Below are 26,346 nucleotides of genomic sequence, written 5' to 3'. Positions count from 1 at the left end.
CTGACACCCCTCCGCTTCCACTCGGCTGGGCTGGGCACGCTCCCCGGGGTACCGTGTCAATGCCCGGGCGCGTCGGGGTCCGCGGAGGGGCTGCACTCGCTCACCCACCCACCGCCCGCCATCCGCCACCGCGCAACGGCCCGGCCCCGCCCCCGTTCCAGCGCGCCCCGCGGCAGCCGGGCGCCGATTGGTTGCCGGGGAACGCGCGGGGCCTGATGGGAGTGCCGCCCCGGTAGCCGTGGCCCTCCTTTGGCGGGCGGCGGCGGGATGCGCGGCCCGGCCCGCGGCAGGTACGTGCTGGCGGGGAGGAGCGGCCCGGCCCGGCCCCGAGTGACTCGGCGGTAAGGACTGGCTCCGCCGTGGGCGTGGCGGCGGGAGAGGGGCGCCCAGCGCTGCCCGTGACCGGGCTCGGGGCCCGCGTTCCCCGGAGGGGCCGAAGCGGAGCAGGGCAGGGCGGCCGGTGCCGCCGCCCTCCCCCGCCTCGCATCGCCTCGGGCGACTGATGGGGAAGCGGGGCGGCTGCGGGCCGGGGCGCAGCCTGGGAAGGGGAAACCAGCGGGTGCGTGGAGGGGGCGGTGGGTGCCGGGGCGGCGGCGGAACCGTGGGGTTTTCCCTGGCTGGCCGGAGCGGCGGGCACCGGCTGCCGGAGCTGGTCTCTGCCGCCGCCCTCCCTCGGGCTGGCCCCCCGGGCCGCGGCGGCCGCTCTCGCAGGCTTCAAAACAAGGCTCCGCTTCCAAAAAATACAAAAGCCCCCCCACTCCCTCCTTGCCCCGTCGCGTCCGAGCCACGGTGTGGGAGCTAATTTGCCTTTTTAATTAAAGCTGTCCAAAGCGTAGGACCTCCATAGGGTGCTTCCAAACAGAAATGTTTAAAATGAAGGAAATTGGCTCCGCTGTTGTAACTGAAGGGCGGTAGGGCAGGCCAGCGGCAGGTGGTGGGTGATGCTCGGGGTTTTGTCTTGCTTGTCACCTTGTCCGTGGTGTCCACAGCTGGAGGAACTTTCTGTGGTCACTGTGGAAGTTGCTGAGGTCAGTAAATCGTGGGAGAATATGAATTTGGGGTGGAAACTTGGTGGGCAGAACTGGAGATTCATTTTGAAAGTAGAACTTTTATTCTTTGTAATGGTAAATAAAATATTTTCATAGAGCGAAGTCACTAATTTGCAAAAGACCTCATTAAAGGACATTCCCCCCCTCCCTTCAGGGGAAAGGTCTATATGCCTTTATGCAAAGCCTTGATTTCATGTTTCTAACTCCCACTTCTTTTAATATGACTTGATGTTATTCAGTCTTGAATTTCAGCATGACAGATATTAAAATTCATTTTGGAGATCTTTGTTTTTTGGAGAGTTTTTCATCTTAAAAACATTAACAGTGAGCTTGAAGGCATTTGAGACTGACTTGATAAAACTGTAATGAGATCATCAAACTATTTTTTCCATCTGGATGAATAGGTTGGTGCATGACTTCTGTAATTGTGCATGATTCATCACTTTATCAAAAGAGAAACTTTTTCTGCTGTAGTACTTTTGCTGTGGCGCTTCTGCTTTGCTTTTTATTAATTAAAGTTCATATTTTTGGGGGTAAAGGAGATCCTATTAGGAAATTTTGTTTTTTTGAGAGTTGGGTAATAGTGTTTTCTTAAGCTTCTACATTGAATGGCTTTTAAGGCCTCTGTTGTCTATTTTAAGCCTAGGGATGGCAAATGTTGCATCTATCTTATTTGTATATTAAATTGGTGATAATATTTGTGGAAGCAACTCCAGTTGCAGTAGTGCTCAGTGAGTGGAAAGGACAGCTCTATGTTAAAGAAATGCAGTCTTCAGGTGGAAAAAGTGCTGTCTGATAATTTGACGGTTAGAGTGTGGGAAGGAAGGAGGACTCTTGCCATGAACACTAGGATATTAGTGGTAGGTATGTGGAGTGGCAGGTGAGGAGGAACAGGGAGAGTTTGAAGCAGCTGAAGATAATTTGTAATGTCAAAAAGAAGGGAAGGAAAGGTGAGAAGAAAAACATCCAAGGCACTCTATAAAAACTATAGAAAATTCTTCATCTAACTAAGCATTTGGTGACTAAACTGTAAATGTGAGTCTAGTGTCACTAATCCCTTAATGCCTCTTTGGGGAAGGGTTTTGGTGGTATTACTGACTTGCCCGGCAGCGTAGGTAAAGCCTGTCAGCGTCATAGTTCATGTAAAATTATGCACATGATGGCACTTGTCAAACCTGTTTCCCTTCCAGGTATTTGCCAGATATTTTGAAAAACATATGTAAAGGTAGCACTGTGAACATGTTATTGACAAAGGCTGGTGTCACCAATGGCTCACAGATAACCTATGCCCAAAAGATCCTGTAACACTTCTGCTGCAGAGGTTCTCAAACTGTAGCCTGCAGGAAAATGGCACACACAAAGGCTGCATGAGCATCTCTGTGTGTCCCGAACCAGGAGGTACTGTTGCTCCTAACAGCAGGGGCAGTGCTAGGGAAGCAAAATAGTTTTGGGAGCCTTGTGCTAAGTTAACAAACTTCTTGATGGACTATTTGACGTAGCTTCCATATTGTTTGGCAATAAAGATCCTATTTGTCAAAATATTTGTGAAGAAAGTGTCTGCTCGGATGTACTGTGATACTTGCCATGCAAAAACTCACCTCTAATTGCAAAGTGACAACTGTATAAGATTGCCAGTGTTAGAGAATGGTAATATCACGTGTTTGAAAAATGAAAATACTGCTGCTGTTTTCCTGAGTCGCTGTAGTAGTGATTATTTTATTTCAGAGTCCAAGGGGTAATTGTGTTTGTTCTGTAGCTCCCCACTTTGGGTTAGTAATCTGGCATCAGCAGATTTGTCCACCAGTTCTGGCTTCATTTTGGTGGCATTTCAAATATGGATTTCCTTATCTTTAAGGATTGAGTTTTGAAATCGTAAGGCCTATAGTTCTGGATTCTGAAGCACTTGGCTTTCTTAAAAGATGAAGAGGTTATCATACTACATTAGTGTTTGTGCTAGTGAGCAAAGCGCATCCTATATTATATTAATTTGTTCTGACGGTCTCATGCAATTTGAAGAAAATTTGGATTGAGATTGGCCAAAAACTGAAAGATAAAGAAACAAAGGTAACCTAATAAATAAGATGGTAATCACTTATATTTTTGCCGAACTGGATCAGTGCTTTCTTTTAGTAAGTCCTATAGTTTCATTCTAGTGTTAAAATGGTTTGAGCCCTAGTTGGGATTGAGCATTAGTTTACTGTTGGGGTTGCTATGAACTTGATCATGTTTTCATTCACTGGGTCAAAACTTACAAGTTAAGCGGCTGGAGAGAAATTCTGCCATCCTGAGGTTCAAAGTCAATTGATCCCAACTACTTGCTGGTGGAACGTTACTATGCTTTTCTTTCAGGAACCTAGACTCAGATCATCAAGTTAGTGCTGTTCATGGATTTGAGCTGTGTCTGCACCTTTGGAATTGCTTTAGGGCCGTTTGATGTGTGGGTGTCTGCACTGTGTTGTGTGCAGGGAGCATCTACTAATGTAGTGCTTTCCTAGAGCAAGTGAAATCTCTTTGAAACTGATTATTTGAGCTTAAAACTGATCATACAAAGGAAGAACAATAGTGCTATCCAATACGCTCCTGTTGATGAGAGCTTGAAAAGGAAGTAGACTTATTGGAGATGAACTTTCTTATGAATAGTAAGGTATTAATGTTGGATGCCTGGAGTGACAGCTAAAAAGGGACATGGAGAGTTAGGCTTATGAGCAGCAGAGGAACTAATTAGAAATTAGTTTCCTAAATAATCCTGCATAATAATAAGTCTTTAAAGTTGTTTTTCTACTGGTGGATTTTGGTGGCTATTTTTTCAGGGTTTTTTTGCTTCTATTTTTAAGGACTCCCCTCTGGTTAAGTATTTGCAAAGTAAAAATAAGTTTGGCTCACATCAAGACTGATCAACCAACTTAAAGATGGCTTATGAAACAGAAGACTGGATTTTAAAATAACATATGTAGATAACTAGGCAATGGCTTTGTGATGTTTTAATTTCTTCAGATACTGGAATAAATTTGTGAATCTTGAACTATGCTGCTAGATTGCTCCTAAGTGCTTAATGCTTCACTTCTAGCTGTGAATTCTTGTAGAAGATTGATAGCTCTGCCAACATTTGTCCACAATAGAAGATGGGTGGATTAATTTCAAGATGGAGGGTAAGTAAAATTGTGTGACAATATAATAGTCTTTAGTCTAGAAGATGGGAGCATGCAGGACATGTTTCTTAATGTCTATTGGTTGACTGTTAATGCTGATTGAATGTTAGTGCTAAACTTTTTCCATTAATATGCTACTTTAAAGTCTAGTGGTGAGACATAATGACCAAAAATATTCTCTACTAAATCCCTAAACTATATGGCTGTCCTTTATTTCTTTTGTAGTACCAGGCCTGGCAGTGGTTTGGTTAACTTATAAAAATACAGTTTTAATTCTTTCTGTAAATCTAAATAGTTCTGTGGGGCTTCGTGAGGATAGATACAGCAGCACCTGTGACCTGAAAGATTGGTGGCTACTTTAGGTCAAAATGGATACATTCAGAATACCATTCTATGTCTGTTTGAACAAACGTTTTGGTAGCTACTTACACCTATACAAATCTATCTTCCTAATTGTTTTTACTGGCTTGTATGTTAATGAATGATGAGTTTGAGGAACTGAGTTTGAGGAAGAGGCATGAGGTTTTTGACTACTCTTCTGGCAGGTGCGAGTTGTTTGAGTTTGCCTTTGTGTATTATCAACTGATTTCAGAGCCTCCCATACAAAACTCCTTTGAAGACAAAGGTTTAGGTGAAATGTCAGTTTTGTGAGTTTGTAAACTCAGTTTCATGGTCATGCATTGTGGGCTGTAGTCTTTGAATTTGTGGCCTAAAGGGTGGGGGAAGATAGGAGGAGAAACTTGAAATCTTTCCTAATTTCTGAGAAGCCACTAAGGCAAATTTTACTGGAGATGATAACAGTTATTTGCAGTTGCTTATAATTTATTTAGAACATGTGTCTTTGTGTGGAATTAATAGTAATAAAATGCTTAAGTTTTCAGGTTAGGGCTTCCTGTATATATTTTCTTTGTTTTGCCTATTCCCTCCACTCATCAGTTCTCTCCTCGTTTTACTTCCCGCCCACACATCCATTATTGCTGTACGTGCATTATAGGTTTTCATCTCTTTTTGTGGTGTAGGAGAGGAACCTTCAGTTAATAGTAATACCAACTGTAAAAAAAAAAAAAAAGGTGATTCATTGCAGTGCTTTCTATTTGTCACTATAAAAGTAGGAAAACGTTGTACCTTTGTGTAAAATAGATAATATATTAATCTATTATCACAGAATGCCAAGTTGGAAGGGACCTCAAAGATCATCTGGTCCAACCTTTCTTGGCAAAAGCACAGCCTAGACAAGATGGCCCAACACCCTGTCCAGCTGAATCTTAAAACTGTCCAATGTCTGGGATTCTACCACTTCCCCGGGGAGATTATTGCAATGGCTGATTGTTCTCATTGTGAACAATTTTCTTCTTGTCTCCAATCAAAATTTCCCCAGGAGTAACCGGTACCCGTTACCCCTAGTTTTTTCCATGTGACTCCTTGTGAAAAGGGAATCTCCATCTTATTTGTAGCCTCCCTTTAAATATTGGAATGTGGTGATAAGCTCTCCCCTAAGCCGCCTTATGTCAAAGCTGAACAAACCCAATTCTTTGAGCCCTTCCTCATATGGCAGATCTCCCAGTCCTTTGATCGTCTTTGTGTCTCTTCTCTGGACCCTCTCCAGCCTGTCCACATCTTTTTTCTATAGCAGGGACCAAAATGGAACACAGTATTCCAGGTTTGGCCTGACAAGTGCTGAGTAGAGTGGGGTAATGACTTCTTTATTTCTGCTGGTGATGCCCTTGCTGATACAACCTAGCATTCTGTTGGCCAACCTTAGCTGCTGCAGCACACTTTTTGCTCATATTAAGCTTGATGTCCACCAGGCTCCCCAGGTCCCTTTCCATAGAGATGCTCCCCAGCCAGGTAGATCCCAGCCTGTGCTGCACTCCTTGATTATGTTTTCATAGGTGCAAGACGTTACACTTGTTCCTGTTGAACTTCCTGAGGTTCTTGTTAGCTCACTCTTCCAGCCTGTTCAAGTTTTTGGCAGGATGGGTCTCCCTTCTGAAGTGTCCACTTCCCCAGTCAGTTTGGTGTCATCAACAAGCTTTGTCAGGGTGTGCTTGATCTCATCATCCAGATCAGTTATGAAGACATTGAACGGCTTTGGGCCCAGTATTGATCCCTGGGGGAACCCACTTGTGGCAGGTTGCCAGTTTGAAAAGGAGCTATTTACTGCCATGCTCTGGGTTGACCAGTTCCCCACCCACCACCATGACCTGTCCAGACCATAAAGCGTCAGTTTCTTTAGGAGGAGGCCATGGGGAACTGTATCAAAAGCCTTGGAGAAACCCAGCTAGACAATGTTCACCGCTCACCCCTCATCAACCAAGCAGGTTACTTTGTTGTAAAAGGCATATGAAGCATATGAAGCATTCTTGTTAGAAAACTGTTAATGTACAGTAATCCTCAAAATACTGACTTTTGTCAGATTAACATCTTTCTTCTTTCCTTTGTAAGCAGGCAAAGCCTTCCACTGTAGAAGTATTAGAAAAAATTGATAAGGTATGTATTTGCTTTTTGGTGTTTTGTTTGATTTTTTTGTTTAGAAAGGTCCTTTTTGCTGGCTGAATTTCTTTTACATTATTAGGTAAAGCACTGTCGTGGAATTTTAAATTACTTTGGTAATTATTCCAATTGGATGTACTAGGGGTTCTGAGTTTCAGATGAACTGCTACCTTTTTCCCCCTTACTATTAGTCATGAAAAAAACCCACCGTACCATATAATAGACAGTAAGTAACTACAGTTTAAATATTTAATTTAGAGAGCCTGAAATGGGAATGAATGTGAAGCTGGCTTGATTACACAATTTAATTGTAACTAATGGTTAAACTTCCATGTAATGGAAAATGTCACTAATGCAAGGTTCCATTCATCAGGCTCATTAGAAAAGCTTCAATGTATGGTTTTAAGTGTAAGAACTGTAGCTGTAGTGGTTGTAAGTAAGGTCAGGGGCAGAATAACTAAATAGATCATTCAATAATCAATTCTGATTTTCTTTTTTTTTGCCAGAATTTGTGACAGATGTCTGTACTCTATGGGGAAATTAACTGTTTTGAAATATGCTGTTGATATTTTTTGTTTTCCTTTTAATGAAAGTGTGAATACTCGTGTTGTCACTTGAAATGCAGTCAAAATGATAACATAGTGGAGCATTGCTTAATCACTTATTAATATGCCAAAATCGTCATTGAGATGTTCAGGACTTCATTCTTGATGTGAGGAAAATACTGAAATAGTGCGAAGTGACGAGAAGAGAGACCGCTTCAGCAATTTCTCATGTTAGTAGAAAAATATTAGAATCATTGGAAATTCTACAGGTGCTGGATGAAAGTTTTGGGATGCAAAGTATGGTTGGTAACAATTTATGTGACTGTGAAGACTGCCATTCATAACATATTAGCATTTTCAACTTGTTCCAAACGTACGCATTACAAATAGGAAAAAAGTGCCGATTTATAATATTTCTTCCCAATAGTGATGTGCTACTGATAATACAGTGCAAGTGGCCCATATCATAACCTTAATAGGGTTATGTATTTATGCTATGGAAGCTATCTTTGGCAAATATTGTTATTTATCAAAAAACTGCTGACTTCTTAAGTATCAAATTGATAAGGCTAATCTTAGCAAACACTTAAAGGCAGCTTAGTAAAACCACCTACTAATTTCATTAATAAGGTTGAACCCTGTTTGTTTACAGGAAATACAGACATTAGAAGAATTTAGAGAAAAAAATCAGAGGCTACAGAAACTATGGGTTGGAAGGCTGCTTCTCTACTCTTCACTCCTTTACCTTATCACCTGCTTAATTGTATATTTCTGGTGTCTTCCTGATGAATGGACAGCAAGGTTGATTATGACACTTCCATTTTTTGCATTTCCATTGATGTAAGTAAATATACCTTTTTTTTTTTTGAAGTGTGGTCCCTGTAATAAAAGGATATAGAAAATACATCTCAGCAGGGGTTTGAGTTTGCTTTTGACAATCCTTGAGTTGTCATAGCTTGCTGAATTTTTTTTTTTTAAATAAATCCAAGTTGTTGGACAGACACTTTCATTCAGGGAAATGTCCCTCATGGGTCTCGGTTTAGTGCAGAACTAGGTATTACTATTGGAAGATGTTAACATCTAAAGTTACTTGGCTTATCAAAATTATACTAGGGCTAGGGAGAGACCTGTATTTGAACACCTGCAAGGTAGTGTAATATAAGCAGAAGAATGTTATCTGGGGCTTTATTTCTACTCCTATTTGGAAAAGTATGTCTACTGTATCATAGTGACTTAAGGTATGTCACCTGTATGTAAAATGCAGTAGATAAAATTGGGGAAAAAAAATACCAGAATGAATGGAGAAACCTACTTTTACATATTAGGTGACTGTTAACACAGAATTGACTTGAAATGTCATCAACCTAAATATGTTGAAGACTAGTTTTACATAATTAACTGTTTTTCAGGAAAGTTGACTGTTTTCTTCAACCAGAAAATATCCTAACATCATTGGCTGTGAATAGGAGAAAGTACTGTATACTTTTTTTGTTTCACTGAGCTGATTGGCTGCTCATCCTCACGAGTGGCTTTTGATTTCTAAGATAACTTTTCTAAAAATAACGAAGTGGGCCCCCACCTCACTGAACAGTGGCTTCTGTGCCTCCCCTTCCTCCAGACCATCAAGGAGGAGAAGCAGCCTACTGAGCATCTTTCCTGCCGATGGGGAGCACAGGGCATTTGCCTGAAATGAAGATCGTAAATACTGTCCATATTGGCACAGCTCATCTTAGTATGAAAACGTGAACTTGTCAGTGCCCTAGCTTTAGACTTGAAAGGTGAATTCCAATGTAAATATTTAAGGCTTTGCAAGTTTGATTAGTGTAGGTCAGCTTAATATAATATGCAAAAAAAACCAACTTGAAGATGCTTTTTGTATGTTATGTGCAGCACATAATATGCTGTTGTTACAGAATGCCATGGAGAAGATACATGGGCAGCAATATCTTGACTGGAAAGGATTAACATAGAAATTAAAGCTCAAATTAATTTTGGCAGCAATATGAATTGATTTTGTTCTTAAGGACAAGGACTTGAAAGTCTTCGTTGTTAGCATGTGAGGCTTGCTTATGTTAACAGGATAGGCTTTTAGAAGTAGTATGGCCAGCCTCCCTGCACTTAGGTATTTTAGGATTAGTATAGAAATGAAAACTTTTATTACTTGAAGGTGATGGCTTCTAACGCTGTGGTGTGAATTCTCACATTGGATTTTTATTCTCTAGTTTTTGTCCTCTAATAGTTGAGTGTATTTTTTTTAATGGTGGGTTTCTATAAAGTTCTGAATTGGATATTGGCGTACTTATGTTTAGAATTACACTGTTGTTCTGATTTGCTACTGTTAATCTGATTTTTCTCTTAAGCCATTCCCCTTCAGCTTTTTTGGTGGGTATGAATGGCAAGCAACTGCCAGCTTGTCTTCATCCTTGTTCAAGAGGTGACTCCATGCTGAATGCCTGGTGCCACCCAGTAATACCTCTAGAGATTTTTCAGCCCTAATCAAACTGGAATATGCCTGCCTTTTCCAGCATGCAGTCAGTGACCAACTTAGTTATGCCTTAGGTCGTTCCCTCAGGATCTCAGCAAGTTACTGATGCTGGTAGAGTGAGTTAGGTTCTAGGAATATATAGCATCATTAATTTTAAATGTATATTGAAACATCTGAGAAGTTGAAGAAAAATATGTTAGCACATTAGAAGAATGCTCTTCTTGAAATGATTTTCATTTGAATTAGATTGTTTCATCTTGCATGTTCTGATTTTCAGAGAAATGTTTTTATTTTGTAGCATTGGTCTGAAACGGTCTACTATTTAAAAAACATTTCTTCTTTAAGAGCTTCAAGGTGAAAGTTTATTTCATGAAGTCCTACCATATATCTGTTAGCTTAGAATACAGCTCTAGGTAGACAATTCTTCATTAAGCATACAGTAAAAAAAGAAATAATGCTTTTGCTTGTGTAACATAGTCTTTAAGGCAATTAAAGCCCTGTAAAACATTAATTTCTTTTGATACTTTATGAAGAGATACCTCTGGCATTGTGTAAGTGGGCAAAGCCATCTGTGTTCTTAGAGTAGCTATTACAGCACACCTTTGAACATGGAATAGAGTTAAACTTCTTTCTCTGTTTCTCTGACCTTGTATAGGTTAAGCTTAGCGTTCCAGTTGCCTTGTCTAACTTGCCTAACTCAGGTTGTGCTAATAATTGAAAGCATTTTGAGCTGGGCAGCCATTATATAAATGCAAAACATGTTCTTATGAATTAAGTTGAAACTCTATTTGACATCTTACAGCCTTTTGCATGCTTTCTTACGTTAGCTGTTATTCAGAGAACCTTTCTAGCCTTTAAGATTTTTTTTTCTTTAAATGAAACATTGGCACTTAAGGCTTTTTTATATAGTTCTTGGCACTAGGAGGGTTTTGCATAAGATGCTTGGAAGGGTTTGAAGTATGAGATTTGCCACTTGGTTTAGGCTGATTAACTTGCCAGGAAAAGTGTCAGCTTAATAATTACAAGCATTTCTAAGCTTTAAAACAAATAAGTCCTGATGATTGAGGAGAGATCTTTCAAATGTAAAATGATCATAGATCAGTTTGTCTTTGTCTTGAGCACAGATAAACTGATCCATTGTTTGAGCTAAGTCAGCTGAAACCCTGCAGAAACTGAGTGGATTCAGAGCTCTGTAAAATCACCAGGAGTCAGGTCAGTTAACTCTGCTTGGGAGAGCATTTGTATAGTAGCTGTATCCTGGTTTTCATTGGTATTGAATTCTTCCCACAAATCTCCTAGGTCTTAATTTTGGGCCTTAGCTGGTAAGCTTGGTTTTCTGGATAACATGCATCATAAATCTATCAAATAAGAAGTGATGACTAGGTAGTTTTCAGCTAGCTACACATCTTGATTTTAAAAAGTTTCCACTGAATGTTTTAGCCAGCGATGATCTTTCTTTCTTGTTGCTGCTTCCTTAGTATTTCTACCTAGAGTAGTACTTGGTTAAACTTTAATAGATGGGAGGATTTTATTTAGGTCAATGTTGATGTCTTGTTGACAAGATGTTGATTTAATTTTTAGTTTTCTGTATAAATATTGTTTGAAGATTTCTGTTCTTTCTGTTTGCGAAGTTAAATCTCATCTGGTAAGTCTTCTGCATTAGCTATCCTGTTTGCTAAATGACTTCAGAAATGGTTACTATAATATATTTAAATTAATATAATTCTTCTTTCTGTTTTAAAGAATCTGGTGTATAAGAACACTGCTCATTTTTTTCTTTTCCAAAAGGACAGAAAGGAATAGTAAGTATTTTTTCTGTTTTTTTTTTTTTTTAATATGAAACTAGTTGAAAATGATGCTTGCTATAAAAATGTAAATATTTTGGGTAATTTGGGTTCCAGGAAAATAAGTGTTGATGTTGAAATGGGTAATGTTAGCCAAACTGTTTCTACCACACATTTCTTGAAAGAATGAGGAGCAAACTGCTTAATCTTTTGCTTCACTTAGAAAATTGTGGTAACTTTTCTCCCATCTTTGCATGCTTCAGAGTATATTGGAGTAAAATGTAGTGTAGGAGTGAGAGAAAGGAAGTATAAACAATAGTAGCAGTTCCCTTAATACTTGCATCTTGCAAGAATGCCAGCAGTCTTGATCTTTTGTCTTTATGTATAAAAGATTTGTAGCAGATGTGTTTAACGTGTTTGTGAAGATAGTTTTTTCTCTACCGAGCTCTCAAAAGCATGCTTATGTTTTCCTGAGTGGAAAAGGGATAAGCAGGTGTTTTTGTGCTGTTTTGAGAGCTAAGGAAAATCGGGAGTCATGTAACAAAAGAGACTAATGCCGATGTTCAAATATATATAGTAAAGGTGTTAAAGAACATGCAGATTCATTCTAATGCAAAATTTAAAAACGGCATTTGTGGCACATGTCTGCAGTAGTTAGAATTCATTTCAGACTTTTCAAAGAAAGCAGTCCGGCCTGTAACAATATCTCACGGTGATGTGAGCAATAATACAGGAAAACCTCAATGTTGCACTATGTTTTATGACTTGCAGAACAACATGATGTATTTAATTTGTGACAGCTTACGAGTTAAACATCACTTTTGGAATTTTTCTTAAACTTAATGTTTGCATTTGATATGCAAGCATAGGACATACATTTTTATGTAGAAATAAAATTGTCGATATATTCTGTGGTGCAGTGTGATTCATTTCTAAGGTGAATATATATTTGCATTTCATGGCTGGATAAGAAAAAAAAAAGTATGTATGTTTTTTCTAGTTTGCTTAAATGTCTTTATTGCTGTTTTTAGCATACAGGCAAGTCCAGTGCATTTGTTGAACCTGTGTATAAAGGGTTTTAGTAGATGTTAGAACATGCCAAAAGGAGTTATTTCTGCATTGTTCCAGAGATTGGGTAAAAAGAAAGTGTTTAACCTTAAAGATAAGTCTTCTTTGGAAAAGAGAAAACAAATGTGCAGTGCAAGAGTTACAGCAGTAAAGCAGGAGAAAACATAGCTGAGAGAGCAAACGGGCAACTGAATGGCTCAAAGCTGGCCTCTTATTCTGGGATAAATTAATATAACACACTGAGTTACTGGAGATGGCTATTTAATATTATAAAGCTCTATACTGGATATCCAGCATAGACTGTTCTGGGAACCGTGCTCTGAATGAGGACAATTCCTAGTGAAACACTAGGGAGGGCGATGCAGAGAGATGACAGCATTTCAGTTTTTAAGGCTGGTCAAGCAAACAGCTGTTGAGGAGGATTTAGACTGATCTGTCCCAAAGTGTGGGAAAAATGAATGAGGTATCTTGCAGGTATTGACTTCTCTACTAGGAGTTCTTTTTTTTTTTTTTTCTCTTGTAGGTTTAATTAAGAGGAGATATTTCGGTTTCTTGAAAGTATTTTGCAGTAATTGCAATTTGGCCATGTTTGAAGGGGCAGGTGTTTCATGAGACTCTTGTTTAACACAGGAGGTAAAGAAACAAACTCCCACACTTTAAACTGATGGCATTGCATTGTGGGAAGCGATGCTTGAAGATGTTTTAGGCATTTCTGTACCAAAACCAGCTTCTGTTTCTTAAGTAACTTGCCAGTTGACTGTATTGTGCCATTTGTCTGCATGATGCCATGCTGCACTGCAGCGTGTTTCAAGATGTAATCCTGTATGGGGCTACGTGAGAGGCTGTGTTCTAATATAAATCTAAAATTTAGTGGAGCAAGATACCTTATTGATATGAAGATGCACAATTCCCGGAATTATTTATCTTCCGTGGTCCAGCCCAGTGCTAAATATGATCTTGTTCCATGTCCTGTTTGTCTGAACTAACAATGGATTGTTGTAGTTACCCTTTCTCTGTGTACACTTACAAATATGTACATGCCCAGTTTTAATGTTTTGCACGTTTAATAAAGTGGTTTATCAAAATGGGTTCCTACATTTCTGAAAAAGTTCAAGTAAATATGTGTTCCTTAATTTCAAGTAACTAGTGTTCCTGAAGTATTTAGCTTGTTAGTTTTGTTTCTTGTCATTTTATGAAACTTTTTCTTTTATTTGAAAACTGAATAATGGGTAAAAATAGCTATATCTTACAAGAAGTGAAGTGCTGGTGCCCAGTAGAGCTGAGAAGGGGAAAAAGTTGTAAAGTGTTTGTTAAACTCTACTTGCTTTGAAGCAGGTAGTAGAAAATTAAGTTATCAAAAGAAGATCTTTTGTATTAGGCGATGGTTTATTACAGTGAGCCATGAATGCCAAGCTGCAAGTGTTGACTTAAAGGAAAATCCTATGTGTGTTTGACCTTTCTTCTTTCCCTTTCTTTTAGAGTGGTTCGATACAGTGCCTACTAGTTGTAACAAAGTCTTAACATTTAGTAGCAAAATGACCTTCTGGTAGCTTTTCTTACAAAACTGGAGGTTTTGCTGTAGTCTGAAGGGTTGAAAGGGTGAAAGAGATTGAGATTTGAAGCCCAGAATTGACCTGGCATTTGAAACTAGCATATGTTAAGAGGCTTATGTGAAATACTGAAGCCAGTAAATCTGGTACTCAAATAGATATATTAATACTCAGGCCTCAAGCTCTTTTTTCTGTAGTTTGACTCCTGAGATTAAGTGTATTTGGTCCATTGTTGTACCAGTTTTAATGTAGGTCAAAGCAGGGCACTGGCTAGAATTGGTTTGCTTAATGAGGAAATGGTACATAAAACTTTTTAATAGTTATAACTCTAGAGTGATAACAGTGGGCTATAATTTATAAGCAGTTTCAGTATTTAAAATGATTTATTTTCACATAAAAAACTTTAGTTACTTTATGCAAAGTTTACTGATGTTGCAGGGTCGGTAGTGGTCAGTGCATATTTTTTTCTTAATTTCACAAGGCAAGCTCAGTGTTTAAAGTGTGCTGAAATTCTCTCTTATGCTTGAAGACTAATGTATTGTGTCCTTCTTTTAGATGATGCGCTGGAAGATTTAAAGTCTCAAAAGAAAAAAATAGTAAGTAAAACTTCACAAAAAGCTAGTTGTTACGGTCCACTGCAGTGTTTTTGAATCTCTACAACTTGAGTTTGATTGTAATATATAGATCAAGAGTGGAGAAGGGGAAGTTAAACTATTGCTGCTGCTCTGGTTTTTTGTTTTCTAGTACCACACAAGGTTTTCCTTACCCCAAAATGGACTGCTTGCATATGAGAATACATTGTCTCCTTGTAACCCACTGTTTTAGTGTTGCTGGATCTATGAATAGTGATTCTGTTTTGTCAGAGAATGAAAGCATGCTTTAACCTACTCATTGCTGACTACTTCTTTTACTTTAGGACTATAAAAAGTGTTAGATGTTGCACTGATTTTCAGATGATAGAGTGCAACTGTATCTTTAATAGTTATTGTCATTTAATGTTTTGTTCATAAATAGCACAAAGGACTTCCATCTTGTCTGGATTCACTTTTTCATCAAGTAACAGATTATTGTTTGTATCTTAAATGCATCACCCACTTATTTCCCATCCTTCTTTGTCTTAATTTTGTACTACGTGTTTTTTCCATTACATTTTCCTCTAAAAATGTATCTTGTCACGTATTGATCCTGCCAGTTGTCTTGAGGTTATCTATTTTGTGAGCTGTGTGGATGTGTTAACAGTATAAAACAGGTATTTGCTTCAACTGGATCAATGCTTAATCTCAGTAAGACAGACTTAGGATGGAAAAGATTCTGGGTCTTGAATAACTTGCACTTTTTGTGAAGTTTGTAACACTGAAAGTTGCTTCCTCCCTACTTAATCATTCAATAAGGAAGTTCTCTGTTTACTCATTGTTGGCATAATTTCTGTCTTGCAAGGCAGAACTTAAAAACCACCACCACCAAAACACAACAAAACCCCAACCAACCAAAACCTGACACCTCCTCCTCCCCCTAAAAAACTCCAAAGGTTGTGTTATGAAGCTTTATTGTTAATGAGTTTTCCGAAGTGTTCATCTCATGCCTTCTGAATTTTGTCATGGTAACTAAACTAATAGAAAACCCACAACAAAGCTACCAAAAAGGAGCCAGGTAAGAGCCTGGTATTGTATGGCCTTTATGGGGGAAACGGATTTCACTGATCTTCCATTCTTTTTTTATCACTTTTAAAATGTAGAAGTAAAAATGGTAACCTGTAACCTAATTATGTCATTGTCTTTGGTAAAGAGGATTTGCTAATATTTATGCCTGCTAATCTTTATGTTAAGGAATCTATTAAATGGAAGTGTCCTTTGGTTGGAGAGGTGATAAAAAGGGGTTGGAGAGGCTTACATTTTGTGAGAATGAAATAAATGAGTATAATAACTACCTTTTTAATTAACTTTATGAAAACTGTTGAGTTTAGTTAATCTCTCCAATTTACATAGTCAATGAGTTCTTGAAACAGAAAAAGCACAATGGAGAGCAAAACAGCTTTTAGAGTCTTAAATTTAAAGCCTTCATTTCAGTTAAATAAGTTTATTTTTCTGTAATCAAGAAAATCTTTGTATTTATTCTAGAAGAACTAGTAATGCTGGTTTTTTTTTTAATGTAAGAAGCACTTTAGAGAGAAGGTATTGAATAAAAGATTAGTCAGGAAAAAGCTGGTTTATGAAGGTGAAAGCTTTGGGAATTGGTTCTGTTGAAACAAGATGTAAATGTGTGTTTTCCATATGCAAAAAATAAAAACACTGTAGAAGAGTGGGCAGTAGTTAAAAATAAAACTGTATGAATGCTGTGTGAACAATATAGAAGTTATACTGTACCTATGGAGAGTTTAAACCTGGATATATAATTTGCTGTTAATATGTACGCATGTCATGCTGTAATCATTAAAGGCAAACTTCTAAATAGGATTAGTAAAACAGAGCTCTGGGAAGCCTGATAACCTGTAACTCAGCTATTTTTCAATCGGAGGGGAATAAAAAGTCCATGACTACTTCCTGATCTTGTGGATGCCTGGTTCCTAGCAAGGAACTAGAAACAGAAGACTTACTGCAGCCTCTTGAATCAGTGCAGTGTTGGTATTTTTTACTCAGGAGATTAATTTAGGAGTTTCATCATCATTTAAAGGTATTCAATTAAGCAATAAAATTAGATCATCATACATGAAACCTAGCATGTTGAAATGAGCTGAAAGTGGATGCAGGTAATGAGACAGAATATAGTTTGTATTTCAGATAAAACCACTCATAAAATTACATACTGTAATAATTTGGTTCTGATAGTATTCAGATTTGGTTTTGTTTTGAATTAACTTCTTTAGGAGTCTTTGGTAAGGGTTTTTATTTTGTTTTACCAAGTAAAATAATGGGAAGGGAGGAGGGAGAGGAGGTGTGTGTGGTTTGTTTTTTTTTTTTTTTTTTTTCCCCCTGTGTTGGATTCTGATCTGCTACTGAGTTTGCAAATAGGATTAGTTACTAAGATTGTGATCCTCAAAGTATCTGGGATAAGTAAATTATGTATTTCCTGTTTATTTGTAATGCAAATTGTTGTCTAGCCACTGTCAGCCTGTCACAACAGCTATGTTTTTTCATTTTATTGCAATTCAGCTACCCAATTGCTGGAGAAAACTTCCATTAAAGACAATTGTCCTTTTGAAAAATGTTATGGTACTTGTTTTACAGGCATGTGGTCCACCTTTTCCCTAGTGACATTACTTACATGCTGAAGGGTACCTATAAGGGATTAAACTCCTCGTCTACTAGATATAATACCCTGGTGGCTGTGCAGTGAGCTGCTTAATAGGACTTCAGTTTTGTTCAAAGGACTTCAGTCTTTGGTGTAATTATATAGATATTCATGTGGGTAAAATACTAGACAAACAGAAATATAGGTATTTCACCTGGAAATGTCCATTAATATTGTCTATCCTGTACTTCAACTCAAAGTTTGTGTAATATTTATTTCCCACAGAACTGACTCTGTATGTTATGTTTTTTCTGGGTGTATGCTTTAAAACATGTTGAGTGTTTCTTTATGGATTGGGGGTAGGGATTAAGTTCATTAACTATAATTAAGGCACTACTTCAAGATACAACTTTTTTTGTCTGCCCTTGGTTGTAAGGGATACTCTGGTTGTGTTTGTGATTGTGTTGCTGTAGTTTTGGCCTTAGAGTCCTCAGTTAATGAGGATGTCAGCCCTTAAGCCTGAATGTGTATCGATGAGCAAGTTCAGAGGGTTAAGCGTATTAAAACAAGGGCACAGGACATGTATTAAGCTGCTCCAGGTGGGAATTAGTGGAGACTTTACCTGGAGCAGCAGTCTTAAAGGTGGGATAGTTCTTAGCCGGAGGACAGAGTTGTGGGGATAGTATAGTAATTACTTAGCTAATGTTAGAATTAAACTTTGCTGAAGTTTGCTTAGCTATTCTGTTATAGTAGGCTGAGTGTAATATTAGACTTGGACAGACTTCCTAGCCATTTCAGATAAGAATTCAGAAAGCTGCATCTATTAATTTTCTAAGGAAAAAAAAGTCTGGTTTCAAGACTGCCTTGGAGTTATTTTAGTAATAAGTAACAAAATTCATATCTTGCATTTTTTCCCAAAATAACTGTTTGTTTAATGAACTTTATACCTCCAGCCTTCCAGGCACAGAAAACTGTAGATATTTTGATTATCTTCAGTATGTGAAAAAGAAACCTCCACTAGGAGTTGATGGTTGTATAAGCCCAGTCTACCCAATATATGCTGGAGTACTGCAAATGTGTGATTGGAAGCTGATGCAGTGTTTAAACAAAACAGTTACTTTGGTTGTTTTACTGTTTGCCTGGATCTACTGAGAGTGCACTTGATTATTGTGGCATAAATGATTTATTTCCTATTTTAAGGAAACTTTTGCTGTGTGTACTTGCATATTTTACACGGTAGACTAAAATGCATCTTGTAGCTTTGTGTGAGCATAAATAGCTCGTATTACTTTTCAATATAGGCAACTGATGTCGTTGCCACAGGAATTCTGTTTGGTTGCCAGTTGGAAAGGAGGCCATCCGTGCAATTATTCATAGGAGAGAATGTGGTACATGACCATGCTTCTTTATTAAGATGTGGTTGATTCCATGAAATAAATTTGAAAATCCATGATTAGGCTGGTATTAACTCTCACATAGACTTCACTTCTGATTCTGGTTACTCAGCATTTTAGCTTGATAATAATGGACTATGAATTAGCCCTTGGCAGACAGTAGAAAATGTTTTTATGGGAAGAGTGTTTGAGTTTTTGGATCTTGGAGAAGAGTGTATTACAGAAAAAGTGCAGAGGGTGTGGAGCAATTTGCTGTGTTAGCGAGCCAGTGCTCAGCACTGGGTTAACTTTTCCAAGGTTATGCTTCAAGATGGTGAAAAATCCAGAAGTCAGTATGTTGATTTGCATTTATAAATGTGCTTGCTGTGGCAGTGCATAAGCCAGTTTCTTTGGCTATGCAAACATATAGTTGCTATTTAAATTTTTTTGCAGGCCCTTATTTGCTTCTAGTAACTATACTAGTTTGCTCAAAGAGTAAGAGAACTTTCGTCTGTGTGATGCCTTCTTTGATATTACCAGCCAAACTTCAACTGATTTTAGAAAAATTTATCCTAGAAGTAAAACCATGAGAACTGTGAGTGTGCTCAGAAATCTTGACAATTTCTATATATTCTCAAGAAATGTGTAAAGAGTCCATTGTGAAGCTGAATGAACTATTGTTTGGATTCAGCTGTACTAGAATTAAAAAGCTATCTATGAATTTCAAAATATGAAGAGTAACTTGTTGAATTATCCAGTAACTGTATAATGTGAAGAATAACTTTGACATCTGAATCTTGTGATGAGCTAAATTTTTCCATTTCAAAATAATGTTACTGTTTTTGCAAAACGTGATATATCCATAAATAACTGCCATCCTATCTAACACTGCTATAGCAAGAAGTGTGTTAGATAAGGAAGGTGTCAAATGATGCTGGAGTGTTCTGTTTTTTCCCCATCCTGATGGTCACTTAGCTCTGCAGAAGAGTGTTCCTCTTTCCTGTGTGGCTATAAAGACAATTGTATACATTATACATTCATTGATGTAAAGTGACTTGGGTTTTTGTAATTTTGATTTGAGGGCCAGATATTGACACTGACTGTTAACACTTCCCTGCTTTGCAGCTTCACCTTGCTAACCTTGCTCCTTTGTATAAAGATCTGCCTTATGGTTTTCACTTTTATAAGCAATAAATACTTTATTTTTCCTATTAGGCCCTTAATTCTGATCTTATTGCACTGTGTGGCATTTGTTTTACGAAGTTAGTGGGTTAACTCCAAAGTCCTGCTGAAATACAAGTTTAGGAAATTGATTTTTACTTCCCTCTTCACTCCCTTTTGTTTCAACAGTCCTTAATTAACAGCCTGGGTAGTATTACTTGTCTTAAACTTCTGGTAGTGTGTGTAGGAGTGAGCTGTTAAAAGAATACTGCGTATCCTTTAAATTGAGTAAATTTTACTTAGCTTGTGAGGTCTATTTATAATTCTGAGGTCTGTCTAAAGCAAAAAACTCCTACAACGCCTGTATACACAGATTGGCTGGAACTTTAGTTTCTTACTAGCTAAATAATGGTATAAAAGTCATGTTAACATGCACCATAAGTTATTTTAGCAGGGATAAATGAGTTTGAGACAACTTAATTTTTTGACCACTGACCTTTTCAGTTTTGCAGTTTATGCCAACAGCAAACTTAACAACAAACAACCCCCTCCTTTAGTTGAACATGGCCATTAGTCAGCATATCTAGGAGAAAAGGTGTGCCTAAGATACCGTAAAATACATTATGATTTCTATACATATCAGTTCTTTGTCATAACTTCAGCTATCTCTGTTCTAAAGTTAAGCTGCTTCTCATGTTGGCTGTTAACCACCAAAATGATACTTTACTAGTGATTACTTTTTTAATTAAGCCCATGTATTAGCTATAAAGCCACTTGAGTGGATTGTAAATAAAACTCTGTAATAATGAAGTGGTTTAATTACACTCCCTAAAGTATGCATAGTTCTCAGTAAATTTTTTTATTTAAATTCTTAACATGTTCCCTTTTTTCTGAAAAGCAGTTTGAATCGCTGTAAAGATGGAGATCCAGCCTTTAAAGTAATTTGAGCAAATTCCATGGCTGTTCTCTAGTTAGTGAGTTTTCACAGCATTTGCAGCAAGCTAATTGCTTCTGCTAATAAATAATCTAAAATCAATGCTGACAGCAGTTAATTGGCACAGAGACTTTATTCTGTAAACCACTTGGCTAACGACCTTCCTTAAATTAATAGCATTAAGTGCTATGAGGAAATAAATCTAAGGAATTGCCTGTCATTCGCTTGTCATGTCTAATAACTTCCAATAATGATGGCTGATAGATTTTTGCACATTCCATTATTGAAGTTGGTGCATGTAATTATTCTCCTCATTATATGTAAACAATTAGCAATATTTGGTGTTTCCTTGCAATAAAGCTGTTAAATGCAAGTAGCCCATTAGGGTTTAGAAACTATTTTTGAAAGCAAAATTTAATTTCTATGGAATAGAGCAAATCTGCAGGTATCTGAACGTGCTACTGGTTCATTGGACTGAACTTCACCTTTCTGTAACATTAATAAGTTGCTTGTAAATAGGAGGATATGGGGGGGGAAATACTTCGAAGAATTCTGTGTTCATGTGTGAAACCTTTTGTTTGCAGCTTGAGGAAGTAATGGAGAAGGAAACATACAAGACTGCTAAATTAATCCTTGACAGGTTTGATCCAGAATCAAGTGCAAAGGTAAGAATCTTGGTATTGATACTGATTTAATATGAAAGGTACCATGGAGCCCAACATTCAGATAATGTTATTTGTAATTAATTGGCAGGAGGCTGAACTGCCATCTGCTGGAACATCTGCAACCCCAAGACCTGGACAAGGTAATAGCCCTGTAAAGTGGCTGCTCTTTAGCATAGATACTCATCTTTTGTAGCAATTTCCACTCTAGAAGTCTCTCTATGATAAGATTTGTAGATCAATTGACCTTTATTTAGGGTTAATAGACTGTTTATTAGACTATGCCCATTACCGTTCTGCATTTTTCAGACAAGGGATCTGTTACTGAAGGCTGATGTTCTTCCAGATAGCAGGATGTTTAATGCTGCTTGTTGCTAAAGCAGAGACAAAATTAACTTCTCGTGGCATACTTGCAATTTTTCTAGAATACTTAGGTGTTTTCAAATCTTATGTAATGTTCACTGACTTAACTTTTCAATTCTGTTTCTATTTCTGGCTAGTAAGACCTTTCCTAATGCAGTGCTTAAACTATTTTTATATGGTGGATGGAGAGATTCCACAAAGCTAGTGCAGAAATCAGGTGTTTTCTAGATGCAAAGAGTGGACAGTTCTTTACTAGCTTATGTTACTCAATTTAAAGGTGCTATTGAGTAAAATAATAAAAGAAATAGGAAAAAACTTGCATGCCTTTCAAGGAAGCCATGTTTCTAGATTGTGCGCACAGGTTTCAAGACTGAAAAGATCTCTCCCCCACACTCTGCCAGTAGAATGTTTGCATTAAAAAAATAGACTATAAATTAAAAAAAAATGCAAACAAACTATTGTGAAGTTTTTCTTAAAGTTGAATATAATATGCTATAGTTAAACTGTAAATGCTAGTATACAGTATAAAGGCCACCTTGTATTATACTACTGAAAATACCTATAAAGGGTCTGTCTCAGTGTAAGTAGTAATTTGCTGTTATAACCAACTTAGACATGTAGGGCGTGATGCTCAAATTGAACTGCGAAATCTGATGTGCATAATCTTCCATAAAATAGATTGCTTCAGAGCATGTTTTAGAATTGCCAACTTTGTTTAATTCTTGTGACTAACCAAACTTTTACTTGTCTCATTTTTTGCTCTTGGAGTGTTGGTTTTGATGGGTGTGCAGCAGAGCACCTGGATTTACTAACAGAGGTGTTTATAAGCTGCGTGGTCAAATCCACTGTTGTGTTCTTCTTGCTTGGCTTCAAATTGTCATGAAAACATTTTTAGCTCATCCTTACTTGTTGGCGTTGACAGTGAATAGCTGCAGTGCAGTACGTTAGCAGTAAAGCTTTTATCTCTTCTGGTGTCCTAGGCACAACAGCTTTTTCTCAAGTTTGCTCCTCACCTGTCTCTCCCACCGTTCCATTTCTGTGGCATTCATAGCTTTCTTAAGGCTGAAGGGCCATTCTGACACCCTGTTCTGTTCTGTCTTAATACAGCTCATGTGTGGTTGCCAAGAATTTTGTCATGCCTGTAATATCTAGGTAGGCTTTTTTTAAACTCTTTATATTCATCCTTCTCCTTGAGAGATGTTAGAAATCACTCCAGAAGAAGGGTGACAGATCTGTAGAATGCAAGTAATGCTGACCAGGGGATGGAACTACCTGGAAACGTGTGTTTCTATGTAGAGACCTAGAGATAACTAGCTGTAAATAAAATAGACAATGAGAAGTCTTTATTCACCCTGGCTTTATTAAGGGATATCACCAGCATTTTTGAAACTCCTGACAAGTTCAATGATTGTTCTCTTCCCCTCTGCCCGTGCTGTGTTAGTAGTGATGGTGACAAGTGAGTTGCTCACTCTTTGTTAACTAGTCTTGAGTATGTTTGGGTTTATAAAGGATAATGTGTGTGCCTTTGATCCAGTGTTCTGAGTTAGTCAAAAGCAGGTTAGGTGGATCCAGGATATGGTGTGGTGTGTTGTTTTTTCACTTGACTGTTAATAGAAGGGCTATGAGGAAGAGGTTTTGGTAGTTAGAAGTATTTCTGAGAGCCAGCCACTATAGACTGTGGTCTGCATTAATAAGTGTGATGTAAGAGGAGTAGACTTGTAGAGTGAAACAGTTGTTGCAGAGGAGCTTGCCCATACTACATATATATAAAAAAAAAGTGTATATATATTTATTTAGGGCTAACTGTAAACTGGTCTTATGGACTGGGTGGAGGGCATCTTTTAGTTTAGTTTTGCTTGAGAAGTATGTAAGTGCCGCGTTCTGAAACTGTGGTGTGAACCAGAGACCTGTAACTGGGGACTCCATTGTGAAAATATAAAGTATATTTCTTATTCAAACATGAATCAATTTCTTTGGGTGCATCCACATTAAAGTAAGTAATTTACTTTATCTTGAATAAAAGTGCAGTTTAGCTTTGGAAAGAATTTTGGAAAATGGATTTTGTCTGTTACCATGGTTTGCGGTTGGATCATCTTTAGGGTCTTTTTCAACCTAAGTGATTCTATATAATTTTGTTCTGATAGAGCACAGATTCCTTTTTTCTCTTTTTCCAATCTGTTTTCTAACACTGAATTTAGATTTGATGCTACTTTTTGTCCATGTAAAAGTGGATATTCAGACTATTGTATTTTGTAGATGCATTATAGCTCAGGAGGGACACTGTTTGGCTTCAGTTTCTGAAATTGTGGAGACTTACTTTCTAAATAACCTGTTCTTTGTATGTGTAGTAATTATTTCAGTTTCTATCTTAAAAAAAAATAAAATAAATTATTAGCTTATTGTTGTTCACACTAAATAATACCCGTCCAAACCAGATATTATCTTCTGTTCTGTGCAGCATATAACTTTAACTAGGTGACACCTTAATGTGGTCGTGGTGTGTTTTGGAATATGTGGTAGAATTATAGTGACCAGGAATAATAAAATACCTGTTATCACATTAACATTAAAGCTTCCTTGGTCTTCTCTTTGCTCACTTTGGACACAAGCTAGCCAGGCAGCAGAACTCATTATCTTGAGCTCTGTAATTGAGTCGTTTTGAAAAGAGGGTAAGTAATAACCAATGTGTAATCAGATTGGACAATGCTGCGTATGAGGCGACTGATGAAAGGTTAGTTAGTTGCTATGTTTTTGACTTACCAATTCAAATGGCAACTTGCACGTCATTCTAATTAGTACAAAGATTTAATCAGCATTACGTAAGAGTTGCCTCTCAGAAACACAACTGGTAGTGCCCTAGTTCTCATATGTATTTAGCTCTTTATGCAGTTTTTGTGGCTTTGATGTGCTCTTCTTAAATAATTTTAGTTTTAACAGATGATTCAGATGAATCTTGAGTTTGGCCTAAGAAAGCACCTGGAAATCCAGAAGGGAAGTAATTTGAAAACTTAAGTTCAGTCTATTCAGGAGTGTTTTGAGGGGTAGAGTTAATGAGCATGTAGTTATTCAGTACTTAGGCTGAATGAAAAAAAATAGGCTAAGTATATATTGGCAGTGGAATAAATATTTGTCAACAATACCCTGTTGTTGATACCTGCTCCCTTCATTGTGCTAATACAACTGTTAGCAGGGCTCTATTGTAAATGAGATCACTCCATGACCTGAATTAAAAATAATGCAATAACAGATGGTTGCAAGCTGTGGCACGGGTACAGGCATTGAGAGGAAAAGGAACCTTCTTGGTTGGTCTTTGTCACTAAAACTGACAAGTTAATGTGAACTATACATTGACCTACATCGTGCGCTACCTCTTTAAAAATGATGTATTCTTCTCTACCAATATCAAGGAGTCTTAAAGTGAGGGAGAAATAAAATAGTAATGATTGTAAACATGAAAGATACAGCTGTCTCACCACTGGCAATATCTTAATATTCTTTGAGATCATACTGAATCATCCCTTGTGAATAGCAGCCCTGTTAAGTAATGTGTCTGGTTATGTATTTGTATTGTTAAGTGCCAGTAACTGCAGAATTTGGACTCCAGTGTGCTTTTAAAGTTAGCTACTGGTCTTCATACAGTTGTTTTGCAGATACACAAAAATCATTCAGGGAAGAAAAAGCCTTGGAAAATCGCAAAACTTCATTAAAACTACATCAGCAGTACCTGTGTATTGTGTCCTCTCTAAGTGGAGGGGGGAAAAAACCAAAAGCCTTGTGAATAACCTGTTATCATTTTGTGGGAACTAGCAATGAGTCTTGCATTGTTACCTTTGTAATGAGACTGAAAATGCTGAAGCATGTCTCTAATACTGGTTGTAAAGTACTTGAGTTTGGCATCTTTGTAGGAGCAAAAATATGGGGAGAGAGTCACTAAAATAGCAGTAACTTCTTAAAAATGGAAAGCCTTTTCAAAGGAGCCTTGCCAAAAATGACCCTTCAAAAATAACAGGCAAAGGGGGCAAAACTGTTGCGGGGGGCCTGGAAATTGCTTAAAAATAGTATATTATGGGCTTAGAATAAACATGTTTATATCCGTGACCTATCAAAACAGACTCCGAACTGTTAAGCAACCAAAACTTGACATACTTAAACCATGTGATATAGCAAGACAGGCTTCAAAATGTAGAAGTAACATTATATGTAAAAATTTGTCATAATCTCTGACATTTTTATATGTAAAAACACAATAAAGCAGACTTTTTAATGAAAAAGAATGAAGAAAGTCTTAGCAGTGGATTAAAATGTCTTTTTATAGATACTTTATAGATACTTAGAGATACCTAAAATGATCTTGGAACAAGCGGAGTCAGGCTTCATATTTATCACTCACTTTCTTTAAAGATCTGTGGAGCTGAGAAGAGTTGGAAAATTGTATACCTTTAGCTTGTTTTTTTTTTTTTTTTTTTGGAATTATATTTCAAAACACCCTGTAAGATGACAAA

The 26,346-nt window shown here is 37.6% G+C and overlaps 1 protein-coding gene across 4 annotated transcripts in view; it reads left to right on the top strand.

Moving 5' to 3' along the window:
• The first annotated feature begins 228 nt into the window (after positions 1 to 228).
• Positions 229 to 26,346, top strand: part of KIAA1715 (KIAA1715 ortholog) — a 42,827-nt gene continuing 16,709 nt past the window's right edge. Inside the window, exons 1-8 of one of the 4 annotated variants that reach the window (XM_014954630.1) lie at positions 229 to 290; positions 4,117 to 4,198; positions 6,644 to 6,688; positions 7,889 to 8,076; positions 11,465 to 11,523; positions 14,679 to 14,719; positions 21,404 to 21,484; positions 21,573 to 21,624. In XM_014954630.1, the coding sequence (XP_014810116.1) occupies positions 4,172 to 4,198; positions 6,644 to 6,688; positions 7,889 to 8,076; positions 11,465 to 11,523; positions 14,679 to 14,719; positions 21,404 to 21,484; positions 21,573 to 21,624 (493 nt within the window). In that variant the 5' untranslated portion in view covers positions 229 to 290; positions 4,117 to 4,171. Of the gene's footprint in view, positions 342 to 4,116; positions 4,199 to 6,643; positions 6,689 to 7,888; positions 8,077 to 11,464; positions 11,524 to 14,678; positions 14,720 to 21,403; positions 21,485 to 21,572; positions 21,625 to 26,346 lie in introns of all 4 variants that reach the window. The other 3 variants (XM_014954632.1, XM_014954631.1, XM_014954633.1) reach the window with 3 other exon arrangements.

Source organism: Calidris pugnax, unplaced genomic scaffold (genome assembly GCF_001431845.1).
Source record: "Calidris pugnax isolate Ruff unplaced genomic scaffold, ASM143184v1 scaffold103, whole genome shotgun sequence".
Taxonomy (NCBI): domain Eukaryota; kingdom Metazoa; phylum Chordata; class Aves; order Charadriiformes; family Scolopacidae; genus Calidris; species Calidris pugnax.
This window is presented reverse-complemented; position numbering and strand designations above follow the sequence as displayed.